At 41.3% G+C, this 19,112-nt stretch overlaps 1 protein-coding gene across 1 annotated transcript; it reads right to left on the bottom strand.

The window, feature by feature from the left end:
- Nucleotides 1-17,618: 17,618 nt before the first annotated feature.
- On the bottom strand, nt 17,619-18,557 carry LOC129511981 (olfactory receptor 6C2-like). Its single transcript, XM_055329183.1, has one exon. It carries the CDS (start codon nt 18,555-18,557, stop codon nt 17,619-17,621), a length of 939 nt encoding a protein of 312 aa, XP_055185158.1.
- Nucleotides 18,558-19,112: the final 555 nt, after the last annotated feature.

The raw sequence follows: 19,112 nt of genomic DNA, 5'->3' as shown, positions 1-19,112 counted from the left end.
AAGCTGGGCTTCAGGAACGAGGCTGAGACGGGCGCTGAACACTCCGCGTGGCGATCATCTTCTCCCAAGCTCCACACTTTAGCGTTGTGCATCGCGATATCGCTGTGCACCCTCACATGGTTCAGCCTGCGGTCATCACGTTCCGGGCTGACCCAGAGAGGAGATCCTGGGCATCAGAAGAACGCCCAGGGGAGGGATGGTGATTTGGGTTCAAAGTCCTTGGGGCCTGAGCCAGCACACCCCAGGGTCTCAGCACACGATCAGAGGATGAAAGAATGGGCGTCTTTGACCTGGTTACATGAAGAAGCAACAGCAAGCGCTCTGACAGGTCCATCTTAGAGAAGCTGTAAGATGAACTTACACAATTAACTGAATGGATACATTTTCCTCAAATTTACTAGGAGGGCAGAGGTTGCAGGTGTTTGAGTGTGGCTTCCCCAGTGTCCCCACATTGGGAGTGGTGTGGTCTCATGTCCGGGAAGAGGGGGGCAGAAGCTTTGCTATTGGAGTGGGAGGCAGGGGGTCCTAAGTTACATTGGGGCTGATGGAGCTCTCTCAGGCTCAGCTCCCCTTGTGGATGTTGGGCTTCCCCCCTGGACTCTTTAGTCTCCCAGTCTGCTCTCCAAAGGGGGATGCCCGCAGGTGAAGAGAATCTCCAGTAAATGAGTAGCTTTTTACTAAGGCTTTCCTTCATTCCGTCTCTCCCTCCTTCCTTCCCTGCTTCCTTCCTTCCTTCCTTCCTTCCTTCCTTCCTTCCTTCCTTCCTTTCTTTCCCCTCCCCCCTTCCTTCCTTCCATCTCTAACTGCATTCCTCCCTTCCTCTGTTGCCTTCGGTCCACACCTCCCTCCCTTCCTCCCTTGATTTCTTAGAGCTGAGCTCTTTACCCCAATTCCCCTGAGGCAGCCCTGTGGCAGAGACACCTGCCTGGACTAGAGTTAGAATGGGGTCAGAGGACCATGCCCCACAATAGAAAGGTAGAAAGGCAAGAGCTATGGATTTTTGGCTCTTGTGGTAAGTCTGGTATCTGGTAGTAGCAAAATTATTCTTACCAGTTCTTAAAGGAGTCATGGGTATTCTTGGCTCTTTTGCCTGTCCTTGCAAAGTACCTTCAACCCTTCACGTTTCCTAAAGATATGTGTTAGAAATTTGATTGAGATTCCACTGAATCTATATATTGCTATGATGATGATGTTTATCTCATCTGTTTATTTGATGCTATCATCTGGAAAGGATAGGCATGTATACTTTCTTTCTAGGCTTTGGTGCCTGCCATTTTCTGGGATTCGGAGGGTCAAGCATCAGAGCTTCAATGAGGTCATAATGGGGGGCCCCCTTCTTTTATGCAGGAGGCATTTCTCAAAGGCAAAAAGTCCCTAGTCCATTTCCACAAATCTTAGGGTGCAGAACAATAGAGTCTTGTAGGAACCAGACCAAAGAACCTTGAATCCTTCTATGTCTATAATAGGGGTCTTGTGCTTGTGTGGGAGTTCTTAGAGGTCACCCATTCTCGCATTCACTTTCATCCAGGGCAGATCAATAGGACTCACCCGTGTAGAGATCAGATGGCATGATTTCCACTCACTCTTCTCTACCTTGTGTCCCTGGTCTTGCTGTTTGCTCGGTGGTCACAGACCAAATTCCATGGAGAAACCAGTTATAAATGTAGAATTCATTCAGGCCGGCTAATTAGGAAAGAGAGGAAAGAAACTGTTTTTCTGGCAGAGACGATCTTGCTAAATAAAGGTATCTCTGGCATCTGAAGGCGATTTACAAGGACGGAGGTAACATACAGAGAATAGTACGATAACCATGTTGTGGGTGGAAACGCCATCATGGACAAGGCTTACCCTCCAAGCTAAATGTTCATTGGCATTGTCTTGAGTTCCCAACATTCACCAAGTGAAGCTCCTGGGGATCGATTGTTCTGGCAATTCTGGATGATACCAGAACTGTCCCACTCACAGGGAAATCATCTGTCCAGGATGGGATTTGTGTATCACAGAGGTCTGGATGGAGTTGGTTGGAATGTTGGGGAGGATAAGACTTTAACGTCTACTTAGGGCTGGGAGGGGGAGTAGGAGCAAAGAACAAGCTGGAGTAACGGAGAACAGTAGCGGGATAAAAGGAGCGGGGGCTGGAGGTTTTGGAAGGAATAGAGCAAGAATTGGGTGCAGAAATCTGTACGTTAGGGCGGCAACAGGGACAGCATTATGGATAGGAGGGAATGAGATAGGCTTATGAGTTGAGAGATGTGGCCAATGGTGGAGAGTGTTCTCTTGATGAAAAGTGTTACACACAAGAGGAAACTGCCTTGGACAATGGGAGGAGGAAGGAATAGAGTCAATAGGAGGACATCCTGGTTGAGTGGAGGAAGGAGTAGAGTGGGTAGGTGCAGCCCGGGGTTGAGAAGAAGAAATCTGAAGCAGCTTTTTTGTCATTTCTCCAAGTGCCTTAGGCTTTTACTCATCTTGACCAAATGAGTAACTGGTCATAAGCTCAGACTTACCCCATTATTTATGTCCCTTCCAGGCCGCACATCATCCCCTGGCTCAATGCCCATTATGATATATGTGTGCCCCTCCCTCTGGGCATGTTAGCCGCCTCACCAGCCAGGGGCATGGCCCCAGTTGGGAGGTTGGAGAGTGATCCCAGGAAATAGCAGACAGACGAATGTAATAGGAGTCCCTAGGCCTTGGGAGAAAATGTAGTGTTGCCCCTCACTAGGCAAGGATTGATCAAAGGTCTGTGCTGCATTCAGGGGTTCGGCACCAAGAGAATGGTTCGGAAGCAGGTGTGGGTAAAGTTGGAAGTGTATGCCTCCAGCTACCTAACTTATTCCCTTCTCCAAGGCCCTCCTACATCACTTAGAACACTCCATGAATATCAGTGATATTATTAAGAAGTCTAGGTGAATAGCTGGAAAACTTCCTGCTTCCTTAGACGGTTTCTTGATTTCCTGTTTCTTCCATCTCCTGGCTTTAACTGTAACCTGGATTTTCCATGAAAATACTGCTTCTTGATATCTATTCAGTCCTTGTTTTTGTGGATTGTTCCACTGGACTTCTTAAATGGGAATTTGAAGAGTCCCCCTTGAAATTTCTTGCAGAGCTGGTTTGGAGGTCTCATATTCTTTCAGTTCCTGCCTGTCTTGGAAGCTTTTTATCTCTCCTTCCATTCTGAATGAGAGCCTTGCTGGATAAAGTATTCTTGGTTGCCTGTTTTTCTCATTTAGGACCCTGAAAATATTCTGCCAGCCCTTTCTGGCCTGCCAGGTCTCTGTGGAGAGGTCTACTGTTACCCTAATACTCCTGCCCATAAAAGTCAGGGATTTCTTGTCTCTTGCTGCTTTAAGGATCTTCTCTTTATCTTTTGAATTTGGAAGCTTAACTACTAAATGTCAAGGTGTTGATCAGTTTTTATTGATTTTGTGTGTGGGGGGGCTCTATTTCCTGGATCTGAATGCCTGTTTCCCTTCCCAAATTAGGAAAGTGTTCAGCTGTGTTTTGTTCAAATACATATTCTGGACCTCTGTTCCTTTCAGCACCCTTGGAAACCCCAATTAAACATACGTTTCTCTTCCTCAGGGTGTCACTTATTTCCTTTAATCTATCCTCATGATCTTTTAATTGTTTGTCTCTTTTTTCCTCAGTTTCCCTCTTTGCCATCAGCTTGTCTTCTCTGTCACTCACTCATTCTTCCACCTCATTAACCCTCGTTGTTAGGACTTCCAGTTTGGATTGCGTATCATTCAATTGATTTTTAATTTCTGCCTGTTTGGATCTAAATTCTGCAGTCATGAAGTCTCTTGAGTCCTTTATTCTTTTTTTCTAGAGCCAGCAGTAGCTTTATAATAGTGCTTCTGAATTGGTTTTCCTACATTGAATTTAATCCAAATTTTGTAACTCTGTGGGAGAGAGGACTGTTTCTGATTCTTTCTTTTGAGGTGAGGTTTTCATTCTCTTCATTTTGGTCAGTGCAGAGTGGCCAAAAACAAGTTGTATTGGGTAAAGGATAAAAAGAGAAGAGAGAGAGAAGGAAAGAAACGAGAAAATTAGAAGAAAGGAAGAAAAAAAGAGAAGAGAATGAGAAAGAAAAAGAAGGAAAGGAAAAAAAGGGTAGGGAAAGCAAAGAGAAATCAAAAAGCAAAAACAAAAACAAAAAACCACGGGGGAGTATCTTCTGATTTTGTATACTTTAAGTCCCTTGACTTCCCCTGGAACTTGTCAGTCTAGCTGGTTTTCTGGGGGAGGGGCCTCTTGTGCTGATTTTCAGGTGTTAGCACTTGGGGGAGCTGCTCTGCCCCCTGCCTGGTGCAGGGCTCAGTGAGGCTTGTTTACCCTGTGAGGCCCCAGGAGGAACAATCACATGGGCGGCGGCAGCTCTGGAACCCTGGATTCAGCTCCCACAGTAACTAAGGAGCTCTCCGTCTGCAGGGCCTGGAGGCTCAGGGGCAGGGCCGCTGATCTGCTCAGCTCGGGGGCAGGAGGTTCCTTGTTGTCCTGGGCCCTCCTGGCCTCTGCCTGTCCCGGAGGGAGGTGGGATCCTGGGCTGTGTCCCTGGCGCCCTGTGCTCCTTGGCCTGCACTGTTGGATTCGCCCTCTCAGCGGGGCAGCCCCCTCTCTGTGGAGCCGCCGCCTGAGGCCCTCCGAGCTACTCCCGGGGCGCGCAGCCCCCTCTGCGCAGATCCGCTGCCTGAGCCCCTTAGAGCTGCTCCTGGGGCCGCGCAGCCCCCTCCGTGCGGAGCCGCCGCCAGAGCCCCTCCGAGCTGCTCCCGTGTCAAGCCGAGCTGCCCCCGGGTTCAGCTGCGTGCGCGCTGCAGTCTTTTATGGAGCTTGGCGCGGTCTCCCCGGGGCGCAAGTGTCTGTTAGAGTGCCATGGAGCCTGAGGGCATCCCGCCCTCCTGCGGTCCTGCTCTAATTCCCTGTGAGCCCCTTTCTGTCCGGGAACATTGGTGAAGCTCCTGCTTCTCGAGGATGGTGCTTTCCTGTCCTGGGGGCACTCACCCTGGCCTTAGCCCGGCTCCTCGCAGGGCCTCTCCCCCTTGAATGCCTTTTGTTTCTTTATTTCTTTTTCCCCCGTCTTCCTACCTTGATAGAAGCGTGAACTCTTCTCACTGTAGCATTCCAGCTCTTCTCTCTTTAAATCTCGGGCTGAATTCGTAGATTTTCAGGATGATTTGAATGTTATCTAGGTAATTTGGTGGGGACAGGTGACTTGGGGACCCTACTCTTTGGCTGTCTTGCCCCTACCCTCTCCAAAACCAGTAAAATACAAATTGTTTCTATTGTCTCAGCAAATTTGACATGTTACAAGTTAAAACTGGGAGAACAAACCTGCAATGACTTGGAGGCTAAATCATATGCTACTAAGAGGTCAATGAAGAAATCAAAAAACACAGAGCTGCTTTTGCTGTGTGTAAGAGGGAAGTTTTTATCAATACAAGACACAAAACCTCAACAGAAATACAATTTTCTGAAAAATTATATGGCAATAAATTGCATAATGTAGATGAAATGGATCAATTCCTAGACATGTATGATCTTCCAACACTGGATCAGAAAGAAATAGAAAATTTAAACAGACACTTTCAAACAAAAGTCCAGGACCAGATGGCATCACAAGAGAAGTCTACCGGGGCCCTGGTTGGCTCAGCGGTTGAGCACCTACCCCTGGCTTGGGCGTGATCTGCGGCCTCAGGATCCAGTCCCACATCCGGCTCCTTGCATGGAGCCTGCTTCTTCCTCTGCCTGTGTCTCTGCCTCTCTCTGTGTGTGTCTTTCATAAATAAATAAAAGGTATCCAAATTGGAAAGGAAAAAGTAAGACTGTCATTTAGTGTAGATGACATGATACTGTATATAGAAAGCTCTATAGAATCTACCAAAGAAATAGTACAATAAATGAATTCCATAAAGTTGCAGGATATAAAATTAATCTATAGAAATATGTTGTGTTTCTGATCATTATTATTGTAGGTCTAGAAAGAGAATTTAAGAGAAATTTAACCAGGGAGGTGAAAGACATACACTATGAAAACAGTAAGCTATTGATGTAATAAATTGAGGATAATATTATTAATATCCCTACTACTCAAAGTAATCTACAGATACAGTGTAATCCCTATCAAATTACCAACATTTTCCACAGAACTAGATTACTCCTAAAACTTGTGTGGAACAAGTCCTTGAATAGCCAAAGCAATCTTCAGAAAGAACATAGCTGGAGATATGACAAGCATAGACTCAAAGAGATACTATAAAGTTATAATAACCAAAACCATATGGTACTGGCACAAAAATGGATGGATTAACAGCACAGTATAGAGACCACAGAAATAAACCGCTCCTATATTGTCAATTAATATAGGACAAAGGCAAGAATATACAATGGAAAAAAGACTGTCTTTTCAATAATGCTGTTAGGAAAACTCTACTTTCCTATACTAAAAAATATATGCAAAATTGACTAAAGACCTGAAACCATAAAAACCTGAAAGAAAACATAGTAATTTCATGGACGTCGATTGAGCAAGATAATTATGGATATGAGAAACAAAAGCAAACAATCGGGACTAGCCAAAATAAAAAGTTTCCGCACAATGAAGAAAACTTTATCAACAAAACAAATTGTAAATATCTTTTCACATTCGGTAGGTTGCAATCATAAATACAATAAGAGGTAATAATATCCAAAATATATAAAGGCCTTACACAACTTAATATAAAAAAAAACAACCTGAATAATGGAAAAAGATTTAAAATAGACACTTTTTCCAAAGAAGATCAACAGATGGCCACCAGGCACATGCGAAGGTATTCAAAATCAGTAATCATTAAGAAAATGCAAATCAAAACCACAATGAGCTATCCCCTCACACTTAGCAGACTGGTTATTATCAAAAAGTCAAGAAATGACAAGTATTGATGAGGATATGGAAAAAAGGGATGGTTCATGCAATGTTTGTGCAGATGTACATTGATGCAACCACTATGGGAAACAGTGTGGAGGTTCCTCAAAAAGTTAAAAATAGAAATGCTACATGATCCAGCAATTCTGCTTCTGGGTATTTACCCAACACAGATGAAACAGTAATTCAAAGTGATACACACCCCTTTATTGCAGCATTATTTCAAATAGCCAAGAGACGGAGGCAGCCCAAGGGTCCATTTATGTACAAATGGCTAAAGAAGATATGACATAAAAATATAGAATGAATACTCATCCATAGAAAAAGAATCAAATTTTGCCATTTGTCACAACATGGATGGACCTATACAGTTTTGTGCTGGGTGAAGTTAATCAGACTCAGAAAGCCAAATTCCATACAATTTCACTTATTAGTGGAATCTAGCAAAACAAAAGACTTTAAGGCAGAGAACAACCTACCGGTAGTTGCTGGGGTGGGGAGGGGGTGGTCCATTTTGGTGGAATGGGAGATAGGAGAACAGTAGGAGGGGATTAATGGTCTGAACTTCTAGTTATAAAATAAATAGTTTATGGAGATAAAATGCAGAACATAGGGAATATAGTCAATAATACTGTAATGATATTGCATCATGACAGATGGTGACTATACTTATCAATGATAGAGTAATGGATATTACTGTGAAATCACAATGTTGTACACCTGAAACTAATATCGTTTGTATCAAATAGATACCAACAGAGACCAACTCAACAAGGTATATTCATTTCATCAAATGTGACTTATAATTACAACAAATCTGCATGTGTTCTAATAGTTAGTATATTTTAAAAGTACCAGGGTGCAAGACCAGGTGCAAGATTATATGGAACCAGGTGTAAGATAAGTACAGACACAGGTTATAGCCTCAAAAATTCCTTAGTGAGATTGTCAAAGGAGATGAAATAGTAAGAAAAATCACAAGTTGCTACCAGGATTCAAGGAAATTATCTATTAGAATCCAGAGACTTTATGGAAGGCTTGACAGAGAAGGTTGAGTTTGTTTGATACTGAAGAATGATTACTTCTTGGATAAGGTGGAATTGATAGCAATTGCTTTTCCTCTTTTCAAAGAAAGGGCTATCTAGACACTACTTATTCACAGCATAACTTTGAAATAATTATCACTACCATAAAATACTTCTCTTATGGCACCAAAGTGTATTCTGCAAAACAAAAATTTCAATTGAGATTTTTTTGAAAAACACTTCTCTTTGAGTCTAAGCCGTGTTACTTACCAGGCATGAAACATTGCATTTGCTATGCAAGCTCTATATATATCAGTTTCTTCATATGCAACATGGGGTTGTATTGAGTGTTAAATAATGATGTAAAACATTTAGTGTAGCTCCTGCCTCATGGTAATATTTCACAAATCTAGGTTCAAACCGTTTTATCAGGAGAAATAAAACCCTAACTTTTCCTATTTGTACACTGATGTTTGTACTCTTAATTATTTAAGTATTAATATTCTATGCTAAATGAGTATAGTGGGCAGAAAATCATATAAATAGAAATTTAAGGACAGTCCCTAAACCTCCATAAAATAGCTGATTAAGTTTTATACCTATACACATGTATAAAATGATAAGCTATGAATACCTGAGAGAACTGAATGACACCAGTTGGAGTTTGTTCTTCAAAAAATGAAATAATTATAGGGGTCATTCTGATGGAAATCAATATCCTTATATAAAACCAAATGACCTTGGTTATTCTTGTGTATAATGACTAGATGGAAAAACAAAAGAATGGAATGAAATATTGGTAGTTCTTTTATTTTTTTTAATTTTATTTATTTATGATAGTCACACACAGAGAGAGAGAGGGGCAGAGACACAGGCAGAGGGAGAAGCAGGCTCCATGCACTGGGAGCCCAACGTGGGATTCGATCCTGGGTCTCCAGGATCACACCCTGGGCCAAAGGCAGGTGCCAAACTGCTGCGCCACCCAGGGATCCCCTGGTAGTTCTTTTAAAAAGAATATTTTAGTGAGGATATACAATTACATTTGGCCCACTGAAATAAATGAAAGTCACACTACAAGTGAATGCCATTCTAGACCTTAGAATATGTTTATAATTATTTTCAGAGGATCTAACTTGATTAAGGCAAGATGTCATTGTTTTTGTTGAATCTAGTATTCTCTTCAGTACCTATTCAGTGTGCAATGAATACTTATGAAAGAATGAAGATTCAAAGGAAATGGTACTTTGAAAGTACTGAATATGGGTTTTCATTTCTCCAGTACAAAATCATATTTTTGGCAGCTATTCTCACATAATGTCCCTAGGAAGATATAAGAGGGCAAACAACAACTCACAAAAGAGATAACATAAACAGAGTCTTTAGACAGTTAAGGAAAACCTTTCTGATTGATGAAAATTTGTAGGAAGAAGAGATGGTTGGGGAAAGAAAGTGATGCAATTCTCCTTTGCATGGCTCTATACCAACCTCTTCAACTTGTAAGGTAATAAAGAGGGAGGGACAGCTATAGAGCCTTTGCCTAGCTTCCCATTTCATAATTTTTGCAAAACAACATTAATAAAATTTTAGATTTTGTGGTTTCTAAATTCAACAGAATTACTGGAACTTAACATATTAGATCAGAAGTTCTTATTATATTCTGTAGTTTGTTCTATTTTGCTATCTTTGGGAGCAAAATGGTCAATTAGAATAGATTTGATGTAAAAAGCTTACTTACTGATTACCAGTTATTCAGAGTGTCAGTTAAGTGCATTATGGATATGAATATAAGGAGCCGTCATATTTCTAAATGTATTCCCATTTTTCTAAAAAATAAGGACTCAAATATTCAATTTTTAAAATAATAAATGCAAAGATTGACAATTAAAACTTCATAATAGTCACCTCTAATTGTGATCTATTTATGAGGTGTGAGGATATATATCCCAGAGTCTAAATATCAGTCTTAGTTAAGGCTGCTATACTTAGATATCTTAGACTGAGTGGCTCAGGCAGTAAACATGTATTTCCCACTATTAAAAAGAAGCTTTTGCACAGCAAAGGATACAGTCAACAAAACTAAAAGACAACCTACAGAATGGGAGAAGATATTTGCAAATGATGTATCAGATAAAGGGCTAGTTTCCAAGATCTATAAAGAACTTATTAAACTCAACAGCAAAGAAACAAACAATCCAATCATGAAATTGGCAAAAGACATGAACAGAAATCTCACAGAGGAAGACATAGTCATGGCCAACATGCACAGGAGAAAATGCTCTGCATCACGTACCATCAGGGAAATACAAATCAAAACCACAATGAGATACCACCTCACACCAGTGAGAATGGGGAAAATTAACAAGGCAGGAAACCACAAATGTTGGAGAGGATGCGGAGAAAGGGAACCCTCTTACACTGTTGGTGGGAATGTGAAATGGTACAGCCACTCTGGAAAACTGTGTGGAGGTTCCTCAAAGAGTTAAAAATAGACCTGCCCTATCACCCAGCAATTGCACTGCTGGGGATTTACCCCAAAGATACAGATGCAATGAAATGCCAGGACACCTGCACCCCTCTGTTTCTAGCAGCAATGTCCACAATAGCCAAACTGTGGAAGGAGCCTCGGTGTCCATCGAAAGATGAATGGATAAAGAAGATGTTGTTTATGTATACAATGGAATATTCCTCAGCCATTAGAAATGAGAAATACCCACCATTTTCTTCGATGTGAATGGAACTCGAGGGTATTATGCTGAATGAAATCAGTTAATCGGAGAAGGACAAACATTATATGTTCTCATTCATTTGGGGAATATAAATAATAGTGAAAGGGAGTAGAGGGGAAGGGAGAAGAAATGGGTAGGAAATATCAGAAAGGGAGACAGAACATGGAAGACTTCTAACTCTGGGAAGCGAACTAGGGGTGGTAAAGGGGACGTGGGCGGGTGGTGGGGGTGACTGGGTGATGGGCACTGAGGTGGGCACTTAAGGGGATGAGTGCTGGATGTTATTCTATATGTTGGCAAGTTGAACAGCAATAAAAATAAATTTATAAAAAACAAAATTACTATTGAAAATATGAATTTATGGGGATCCCTGGGTGGCTCAGTGGTTTCGTGCCTGCTTTTGGCCCAGGGCGCGATCCTGGAGTCCCAGGATCGAGTCCCACGTCGGGCTCCCAGCATGGAGCCTGCTTTTCCCTCTGCCTGTGTCTCTGCCTCTCTCTCTCTCTCTCTCTCTCTCTCTCTATCTCTCTCTCTCTGTCTATCATAAATAAATAAAAATAAATATTTTAAAAAAAGAAATTATGAATTTAGTGTCATCATGATACCTAATCAGTCCCTCGATTGTTTCCTTGGACTTCCTCTTTCTTTTACAGAGTCCTCCTTAGTATTTCTAGAGAGCCAGGTTGATGGTCACATATTCTTTCAGTTTCTGCCTATCTCTCCTTCTATTCTGAATGAGAGCCTTGCTGGATAAAGTATTCTTGGTTGCATGTTCTTCTCATATAGGACCCTGAATATATCCTGCCAGCCCTTTTTGGCCTGCCATGTCTCTTTGGAGTGGCCTCCTGTTATTCTAATACCTCTCCCATTAAATTTAGAGATTTCTTGTCTCTTTCTGCTTTAAGGATCTTCTCTTTATCTTTGGTATTTGCAAGTTTCACTATTAAATGTGGAGGTGTTGAGCGGTTTTTATTGATTTTAGGGTGGGATCTCTCTATTTCCTGGATCTGAATGCCTGTTTCCCTTCCCAGGTTGGGGGAGTTCTCAGCTATGAGTTGTTAAAATACACTTTATTGTCCTCTGTCGTTTTTGGCACCCTCTGGAACCCCAATTATAGGTAGGTAGATTTTTCCTTCTGAGGCTGTCATTTAGTTTCCTTAGCCTATCTTCATGATCTTTTAATTTTCTCTTTTTTCCTCAGTTTCCCTCCTTGCCATCAACTTGTCTTCTATGTCACCCCTTCATTCTTCTCCCTTGTAAACCCTCGTCGTTAGGACCTCCAGCTTACATTTCATCTCATTTAATTGATTTTTCATTTCTGCCTGATTATATCTAAATTCTGCAGTCTTGAAGTCTCTTGAATCTTTATGCTTTTTTTCTAGAGCCACCAGTAGATTTATAATTGTTCTTCTGAATTGGCTTTCTGACATTGAAATGTTATCAAAATTTTGTAACTCTGTGGGAGAGAGGATGTTTCTGATTCTTTCTTTTGAGGTGAGTTTTTCCTTCTAGCCATTTTGCTCAGTGCAGAGTGGCCAAAAACAATTTGTACTGTAAAACAGAGAAAAATAGAGAAAGAAAAAGAAGAAAAAAAGAAAAAAAAAAGGGTGGGGGGAATAAACAGAAAACAAAAAGCTAGAGAGCGTATCCTTTGATTCTACATACTATATATCCATCGACTTCCCCTGGAGCTCTCCAGTGCTGCTTGGTCAATAACTTGCTTTTCCCCTGTCCTTCTAGCTGGTCTTCTGGGTGAGGGGCCTGATGTACTGATTCTTAGGTGTGCGCACCTGGGGGAGCTGCCCAGCCCCCTGTCAGGTGCACTGCTCAGTGGGAGTTGTTTATTCTGTGAGGCCCCTCCTCAGTCTGAGGTACAAGGTGAGAGCAGGAGGAACAACAACAGACGCGGTGGCCAGCTGTCTAGCCCTGGAGTCAGCTCCCACAGTACTTTCTGTAGCTCTCAGAGTGTTGGGCCTGGATGCTCCATGGGCGGGGGGCGCCTACCTGCACAGCTCGGGGCCGCCTGGCAGCAGGAACATCCTTCCTGTCCTGTGCCCTCTCGGCCTCTACCTGTCCCAGGAAGCACCGAATCTTGAGCTTTGTCCCCCAGCGCCATGGGCTCTGGGCCCTGTGCCCCTGGAATCATGCTCCTGGGGCCGCATTGCCCCCTCAGCATGAAGCCTTTGCTGGACCCACTGTCCGAGCTGCTCCCGGGACCCTGCCGGGTCCTCGCTGCAGCTCCTTAGGAAGTTCCGCCTCGGTGTGTGGACTGGTCTTCCCTGGGGCGTAGTTCCTCTGTCAGTACCCCTGGGAGCCTGAAGGCATCCCTGCCCCTCCTGGGATCCTGCCCGAGCTCCCTTTGAGTGCCTTTCCATCAGGGCAGATTGGTAAAGCTCCTGCTTCTCTGGGACTGGGCTTTCCTCTCTATCAAACATTTAAAGAAGAAACCATACCTATTCTACTAAAGCTGTTCTGAATGGTAGAAAGAGACTGAATACTTCCAAACTCATTCTATAGGGCAGTATCACCTTAATTCCAAAACCAAAGACCCCCACCAAAAAGGAGAATTATAGACCAATATCCCTGATGAACGTGGATGCAAAAATTCTCAACAAGATAATAGCCAATAGGATCCAACAATACATTAAGAAGATTATTCACCCTGACCATGTGGGAATTATCCCCGGGATGCAAGGCTGGTTCAACACTTGTAAAGCAATCAATGTGATTGATTATATCCGCAAAAGAAAAAACAAGAACCATAATATCCTCTCAGTAGATGGAGAGAAAGTATTTGACAAAATGCAGCATCCATTCCTGATCAAAACTCTTGAGAGTGTAGGGATAGAGGCAACATGCCTCAGCATCTTAAAAGCCATCTACAAAAAGCCCACAGCAAACATATTCTCAATGGGGAAGTACTGGAGGCCTTTCCCCTAAGATCAGGAACATAACAGGGATGTCCACTTTCACTACTGATATTAAACATATTATTAGAAGTCCTAGCCTCAGCAATCAGTCAACAAAAAGAAATAAAGGCATTTAAATTGGCAAAAAAGAAGCCAAACTCTCCCTCTTCACAGATAACATGATACTGTACATAGAAAACCCAAAAGACTCCACCCCAAGATTGCTAGAACTCATACTGCAATTTGGTAGCATGGCAGGATACAAAATCAATGCCCAGAAATCAGTGGCATTTCTATACACTAACAATGAGACTGAAGAAAGAGAAATTAAGGAGTCAATCCCATTTACAATTGCACCCAAAAGCATAAGATACCTAGGAATAAACCTAACCAAAGAGGTAAAGGATCTATACTCTAAAAACTACAGAACACTTCTGAAAGAACTTGAGGAAGACACAAAGAGATGGAAAAATATTCCATGCTCATGGATTGGCAGAATTAATATTGTGAAAATGTTACTGTTACCCAGGGCAATTTACACATTTAATGCAGTCCCTATCAAAATACCATGGACTTTCTTCAGAGAGTTGGAACAAATCATCTTGCGATTTGTGTGGAATCGTGCAGCCCCAGTCGCGCAATGGTTTAGTGCTGCCTGCAGCCCAGGGCGTGATCCTGGAAACCCTGGATCTAGCCCCACGTCGGGCTCTCTGTGTGATGCCTGCTTCTCCCTCTACCTGTGTCTCTGTCTCTCTCTGTCTGTATGAATAAATAAATAAAAAATCTTAAAAAAAATCTGTGTGGAATCAGAAAAGAACCCCAAATAGCCAGGGGAATATTGCAAATAAAACTATAGCTGTGGCATCACAATGCCAGATTTCAGGAGGTACTGCAAAGCTGTGGTCATCAAGACAGTGTGGTACTAGCACTAGCACAAAAACAGACACATAGATCGATGGAACAGAATAGAGAATCCAGAAGTGGACCTTCAACTTTATGGTCAACTAATAATCGACAAAGGAGGAAAGACTATCCACTGGAAAAAAGGCAGTCTCTTCAATAAATGGTGCTGGGAAAATTGGACATCCACATGCAAAAGAATGAAACTAGACCACTCTCTTATGCCATACACAAAGATAAACTCAAAATGGATGAAATATCTAAATGTGAGACAGGATTCCACCAATGTCCTAGAGAACACAGGGAACACCACTTTTGAACTTGGCCACAGCAACTTCCTGCAAGATACATCCATGAAGGCAAGAGAAACAAAATAAAAAATGAATTATTTGGACTTCATCAAGATAAAAAGCTTTGGCACAGCAAAAGAAAGAGTCAACAAAACTAAAAAACAACCTACAGAATGGGAGAAGAGATTTGCAAATGACCTATCAGATAAAGGGCTAGTATCCAAGATCCATAGAGAACTTATGAAATTGAACCGCAAAGAAACAAACAATCCAATCATGAAGTGGGCAAAAGACATGAACAAAAATCTCACAGAGGAAGACATAGACATGGCCAACAAGCTCATGAGAAAATGCTCCGCATCACTTGCCATCAGGGAAATACAAATCAAAACCATAATGAGATACCACCTCACACCAGTGAGTATGGGGAAAATTAACAAGACAGGAATAACGAATGTTGGAGAGGATGTGGAGAAAGGGGAACCCCCTTACACTGTTGGTGGGAATGTGAACTGGTGCAGCCACTCTGGAAAATTGTGTGGAGGTTCTTCAGTATTAAAAATAGAACTGCCCTTTGACCCAGCAATTGCACTGCTGGGGATTTACTCAAAAGATACAGATGTAGTGAAACGCCAGGACACCTGCACCCGATGTTTATAGCAGCAATGTCCACAAGAGCCAAACTGTGGAAGGAGCCTCGGTGTCCATCGAAAGAGGAATGGATAAAGAAGATGTGGTCTATGTATATAATGGAGTATTACTCAGCCATTAGAAATGACAATACCCACCATTTGCTTCGACGTGGATGGAACTGGATGGTATTAAGCTGAGTGAAATAAGTCAATCAGAGAAGGACAAACATATTATGGTCTCATTCATTTGAAGAATATGAAAATTAGTGAATGGAATAAAGGGGAAGGTGAGAAAATGAGTTAAAATATCAGTGATGGTGACAAAACATGAGCAGCTCTGGGAAAGTCGCAAGTGTTAGTGGAAAGGGAAGTTGGCAGGGGGTTTTGAGGTGACAGGGTGACGGGCAATGAGGGCGGCACTTCGTTGGATAAGCACTCGGTGTTATGGTATATGTTGACAAATTGAACTTCAATAAAAAAGATTAAAAAATCATTATCTTCAGCTACCCCTTTATTTTTAATCATCCACAGCCAATTGAATATGTCCCTTAATTTCTTTTAGCTTGTTAATCCAACTTAAGAATCAAGCTTTGCTTAGTTCACAATAAAGATTCCCACAGATCTTTCTTTCTCGTTTTATTTTAAAAAACATTTTCTGTATCCGCTGATTTCCAGTGGACAAACTGAAGAGGATTGGTGGAATTCATTTCCCCTTACATAATTTTTATTACAAGAAAAGATTCATTAATTCCTTACCCGACAGAAGGACTACTGATCCATTTGGTCCTGTTTTTTAGTCTTATACATCAGCTTGGGACAGCCCTCCCAAATATCATAGGGATTCCTTGCCTGTTTTCTAGCTACCTTGCTCCCTCACCTTATTCCTTCCTGAAATCAGAAGGGATAAGGAAAGTTAAAAGATTTGTCTGAATTGGTGGTAGTAAAAGCCTGCCTTGCAACCTGAATTGTATGATTCCTGGTACAGCATATGTCTTCCTAGATCATCATATAAACAGAAAATTATGAGGGAAGAAGAAGGTTGGGGGAATAAGGCACTAAACTGAAAGGCAAAAATTGGGCACTTAAAATTATTTTTTATTCATTGGCTAAATTTGTAAGTTTTTGTGATGGAACTTGGATTTTTTGTGCCTAGAAAAATAATTATGGTGAATATCTTGGATAGGAGAATAGAATGCAAGTATAAGCTCTCACTTATATTTTATCTGTCCCATTTATCTTTTTAAGTGTGCTAAGCTGACATTCCAAATATGGGAACAAATGCACAAAAACATACACAGAGACACACAGATAAGAATATGAAATTCTTTTTTTCCTTTTTTTAATAAATTAATTTTATTGGTGTTCAATTTACCAACATACAGAATAACACCAGTGCTCATCCTGTCAAGTGTCCCCCTCAGTGCCCATCACCCATTCACCCCCACCCCTGCCCTCCTCCCCCTCCACCACCCCTAGTTCGTTTCCCAGAGTTAGGAGTCTTTATGTTCTGTGTCCCTTTCTGATATTTCCCACACATTTCTTCTCCCTTCCCTTATATTCCCTTTCACTATTATTCATATTCCCCAAATGAATAACATACACTGTTTTTCTTTCTCCGATTGACTTACTTCACTCAGCATAATACCCTCCAGTTCCATCCACGTTGAAGCAAATGGTGGTTATTTGTCATTTCTAATGGCTGAGTAATAAGAATATGAAATTCTATTTAGAAAAAGGTTGGGGTTTTATAAAAAGAACTTGCACAATTTTAAGCAAATGATATTAAAGGAAAATTTTAGCCTACATTTATATCTCCCTGAAGAGTGGGAGAGAGAGAATAATGAGTTTTATCCAATAGAGTGATTGTAGGGACATTCTTGTAGATATAAATAATCATCACTGAAGTTCCTGGGAATTGTGGGACTCAGATCATGACATATCAGTGCAAGAGGGGTAGTTGAGTGCTAATATGGTAGTAGATTGATACTGTCTAAATTTATTGGTTCTGTAAGTAATAAGTGTGTTTTTATAAGTATTTATTGGATATTTATTCCCATGTATTTCTGGCAATAGATTGAGCTAATTATATCTGGGAATATATATATCAGTAGTGAGCACTAGGTATAACAGAATGGAGTTGTGATATATGTAAATCTATGAATATACAATTAGGGAAAAATGGAGATCAGAAATTCTTTTATAATTTGTCATTCTGTCCTCACTATTCTTTTAATTCTTTGAGATAGATGCAACTCTTTTGATCATGTCTTTGAAAGCTTGTACCACTTGCTTGTTCCTCAGAGTATAAATAAAGGGATTCATCACTGGGGCAACTGAGGTGGTAAGCACTGACACCACCTTATTAATAGCAACCCCTTCTTTTGCATGAGGTTTGATATAGATAAAGATGCAGCTTCCATAAGTAATAGAAACCACAATTATATGGGAAGAACAAGTAGAAAAAGCCTTTTTCCTTTGCTGGACAGAAGGAAATCTGAGAATGGTCCTGATGATGTATGTGTAGGACAGAATTACACACACCAAGGTGAAAATGAGTGTCAACACAGCCAGGACCAAGACAAATCGCTCGATAAACTCTGTGTCTGAGCAGGTAATCTTCAGGATGGGAGCAGCATCACAGCCAAAGTGATCTATGACATTGGAGTCACAAAACTCGAGCTTGAAGCCCATGATATAGGGTGGGAGGACGATGAGCAGAGCTAACATATAACATCCAATAAGAAACTTGATGCAGACCCTGTTGTTCATGATGGTCATGTAATGCAGGGGTTTGCAGATGGCCACATAGCGGTCATAGGACATGGCTGTGAGGAGGAAAAATTCAGTCACACTCAATATGACAACAAAAAATAATTGAGTGGCACATGCATTGTAGGTAACGGTATTGTCCCCAGATGCCATTGTGTAGAGGAATTTAGGAATGCAGACAGTGGTAAAGAACACTTCCAAGATGGAGAAATTCCGGAGGAAAAAATACATGGGTGTTTTAAGGTGGGAATCCACCAACGTGAGGCTGATAATGGTCAGATTCCCTACAACACTCAACAAGTAGGTTAGAAATAGAAAAATAAAAAGCAGAATCTGTAGATGTGGGTCATTTGTTAATCCCACCAAGATGAATGTTGTTATTGCTGTATAGTTTTTCATCACCAATTCCTGACTATGGCCTTGTCTGTGTGTAAAAATAAGAGAGACATTAGGTCAGAGAGACTGTCAGCACAAGTTAGCAGTGGGTTGAGGTGAAGATGTTAGATAAGCCAAGATTTTATTTTGTCACCTGTTAATGAGAAATGTTATTGCTGTGGTAGTTTATTGATAAACACTTCTACTGGACTTTCACTGTTGAGCATTATAGTGGATACCAGCCGGAAGGCTCTTATTAAAGATTTTTAATATCGTGATGTAGTATTAAGACAATAGTAAAAGGATTCTTTAACAACCCCAGAAATGAGGTTATTCTACATTATCTATGTTAATGAACAGAAAAGCCCTATCATAAAAATATTCATGGTTTGTAATTTCATGACAATAACTCAAGTTTTGCTTGTCATTTGGGTTGCATGTGAAGCGAACAGGGCTGCCAATAGTTAAGGTTGTGAAGTTAAATTTTTTGTCCTCTCAGTCTCTGCTTGCTACTCACTGTGATAATCCACATTCTCCTCTAAAGTACTTCATGCCCTTCTGCTTTCTTCTCTTCATACA

Source organism: Nyctereutes procyonoides, unplaced genomic scaffold (assembly GCF_905146905.1).
Source record: "Nyctereutes procyonoides isolate TBG_1078 unplaced genomic scaffold, NYPRO_anot_genome, whole genome shotgun sequence".
Classification (NCBI taxonomy): Eukaryota; Metazoa; Chordata; class Mammalia; order Carnivora; family Canidae; genus Nyctereutes; species Nyctereutes procyonoides.
This window is presented reverse-complemented; position numbering and strand designations above follow the sequence as displayed.

Bases quoted from the DNA above. Each gene is read 5' to 3' on its own strand.
- LOC129511981 (XM_055329183.1), bottom strand. From the start codon at position 18,557: ATGAAAAACTATACAGCAATAACAACATTCATCTTGGTGGGATTAACA.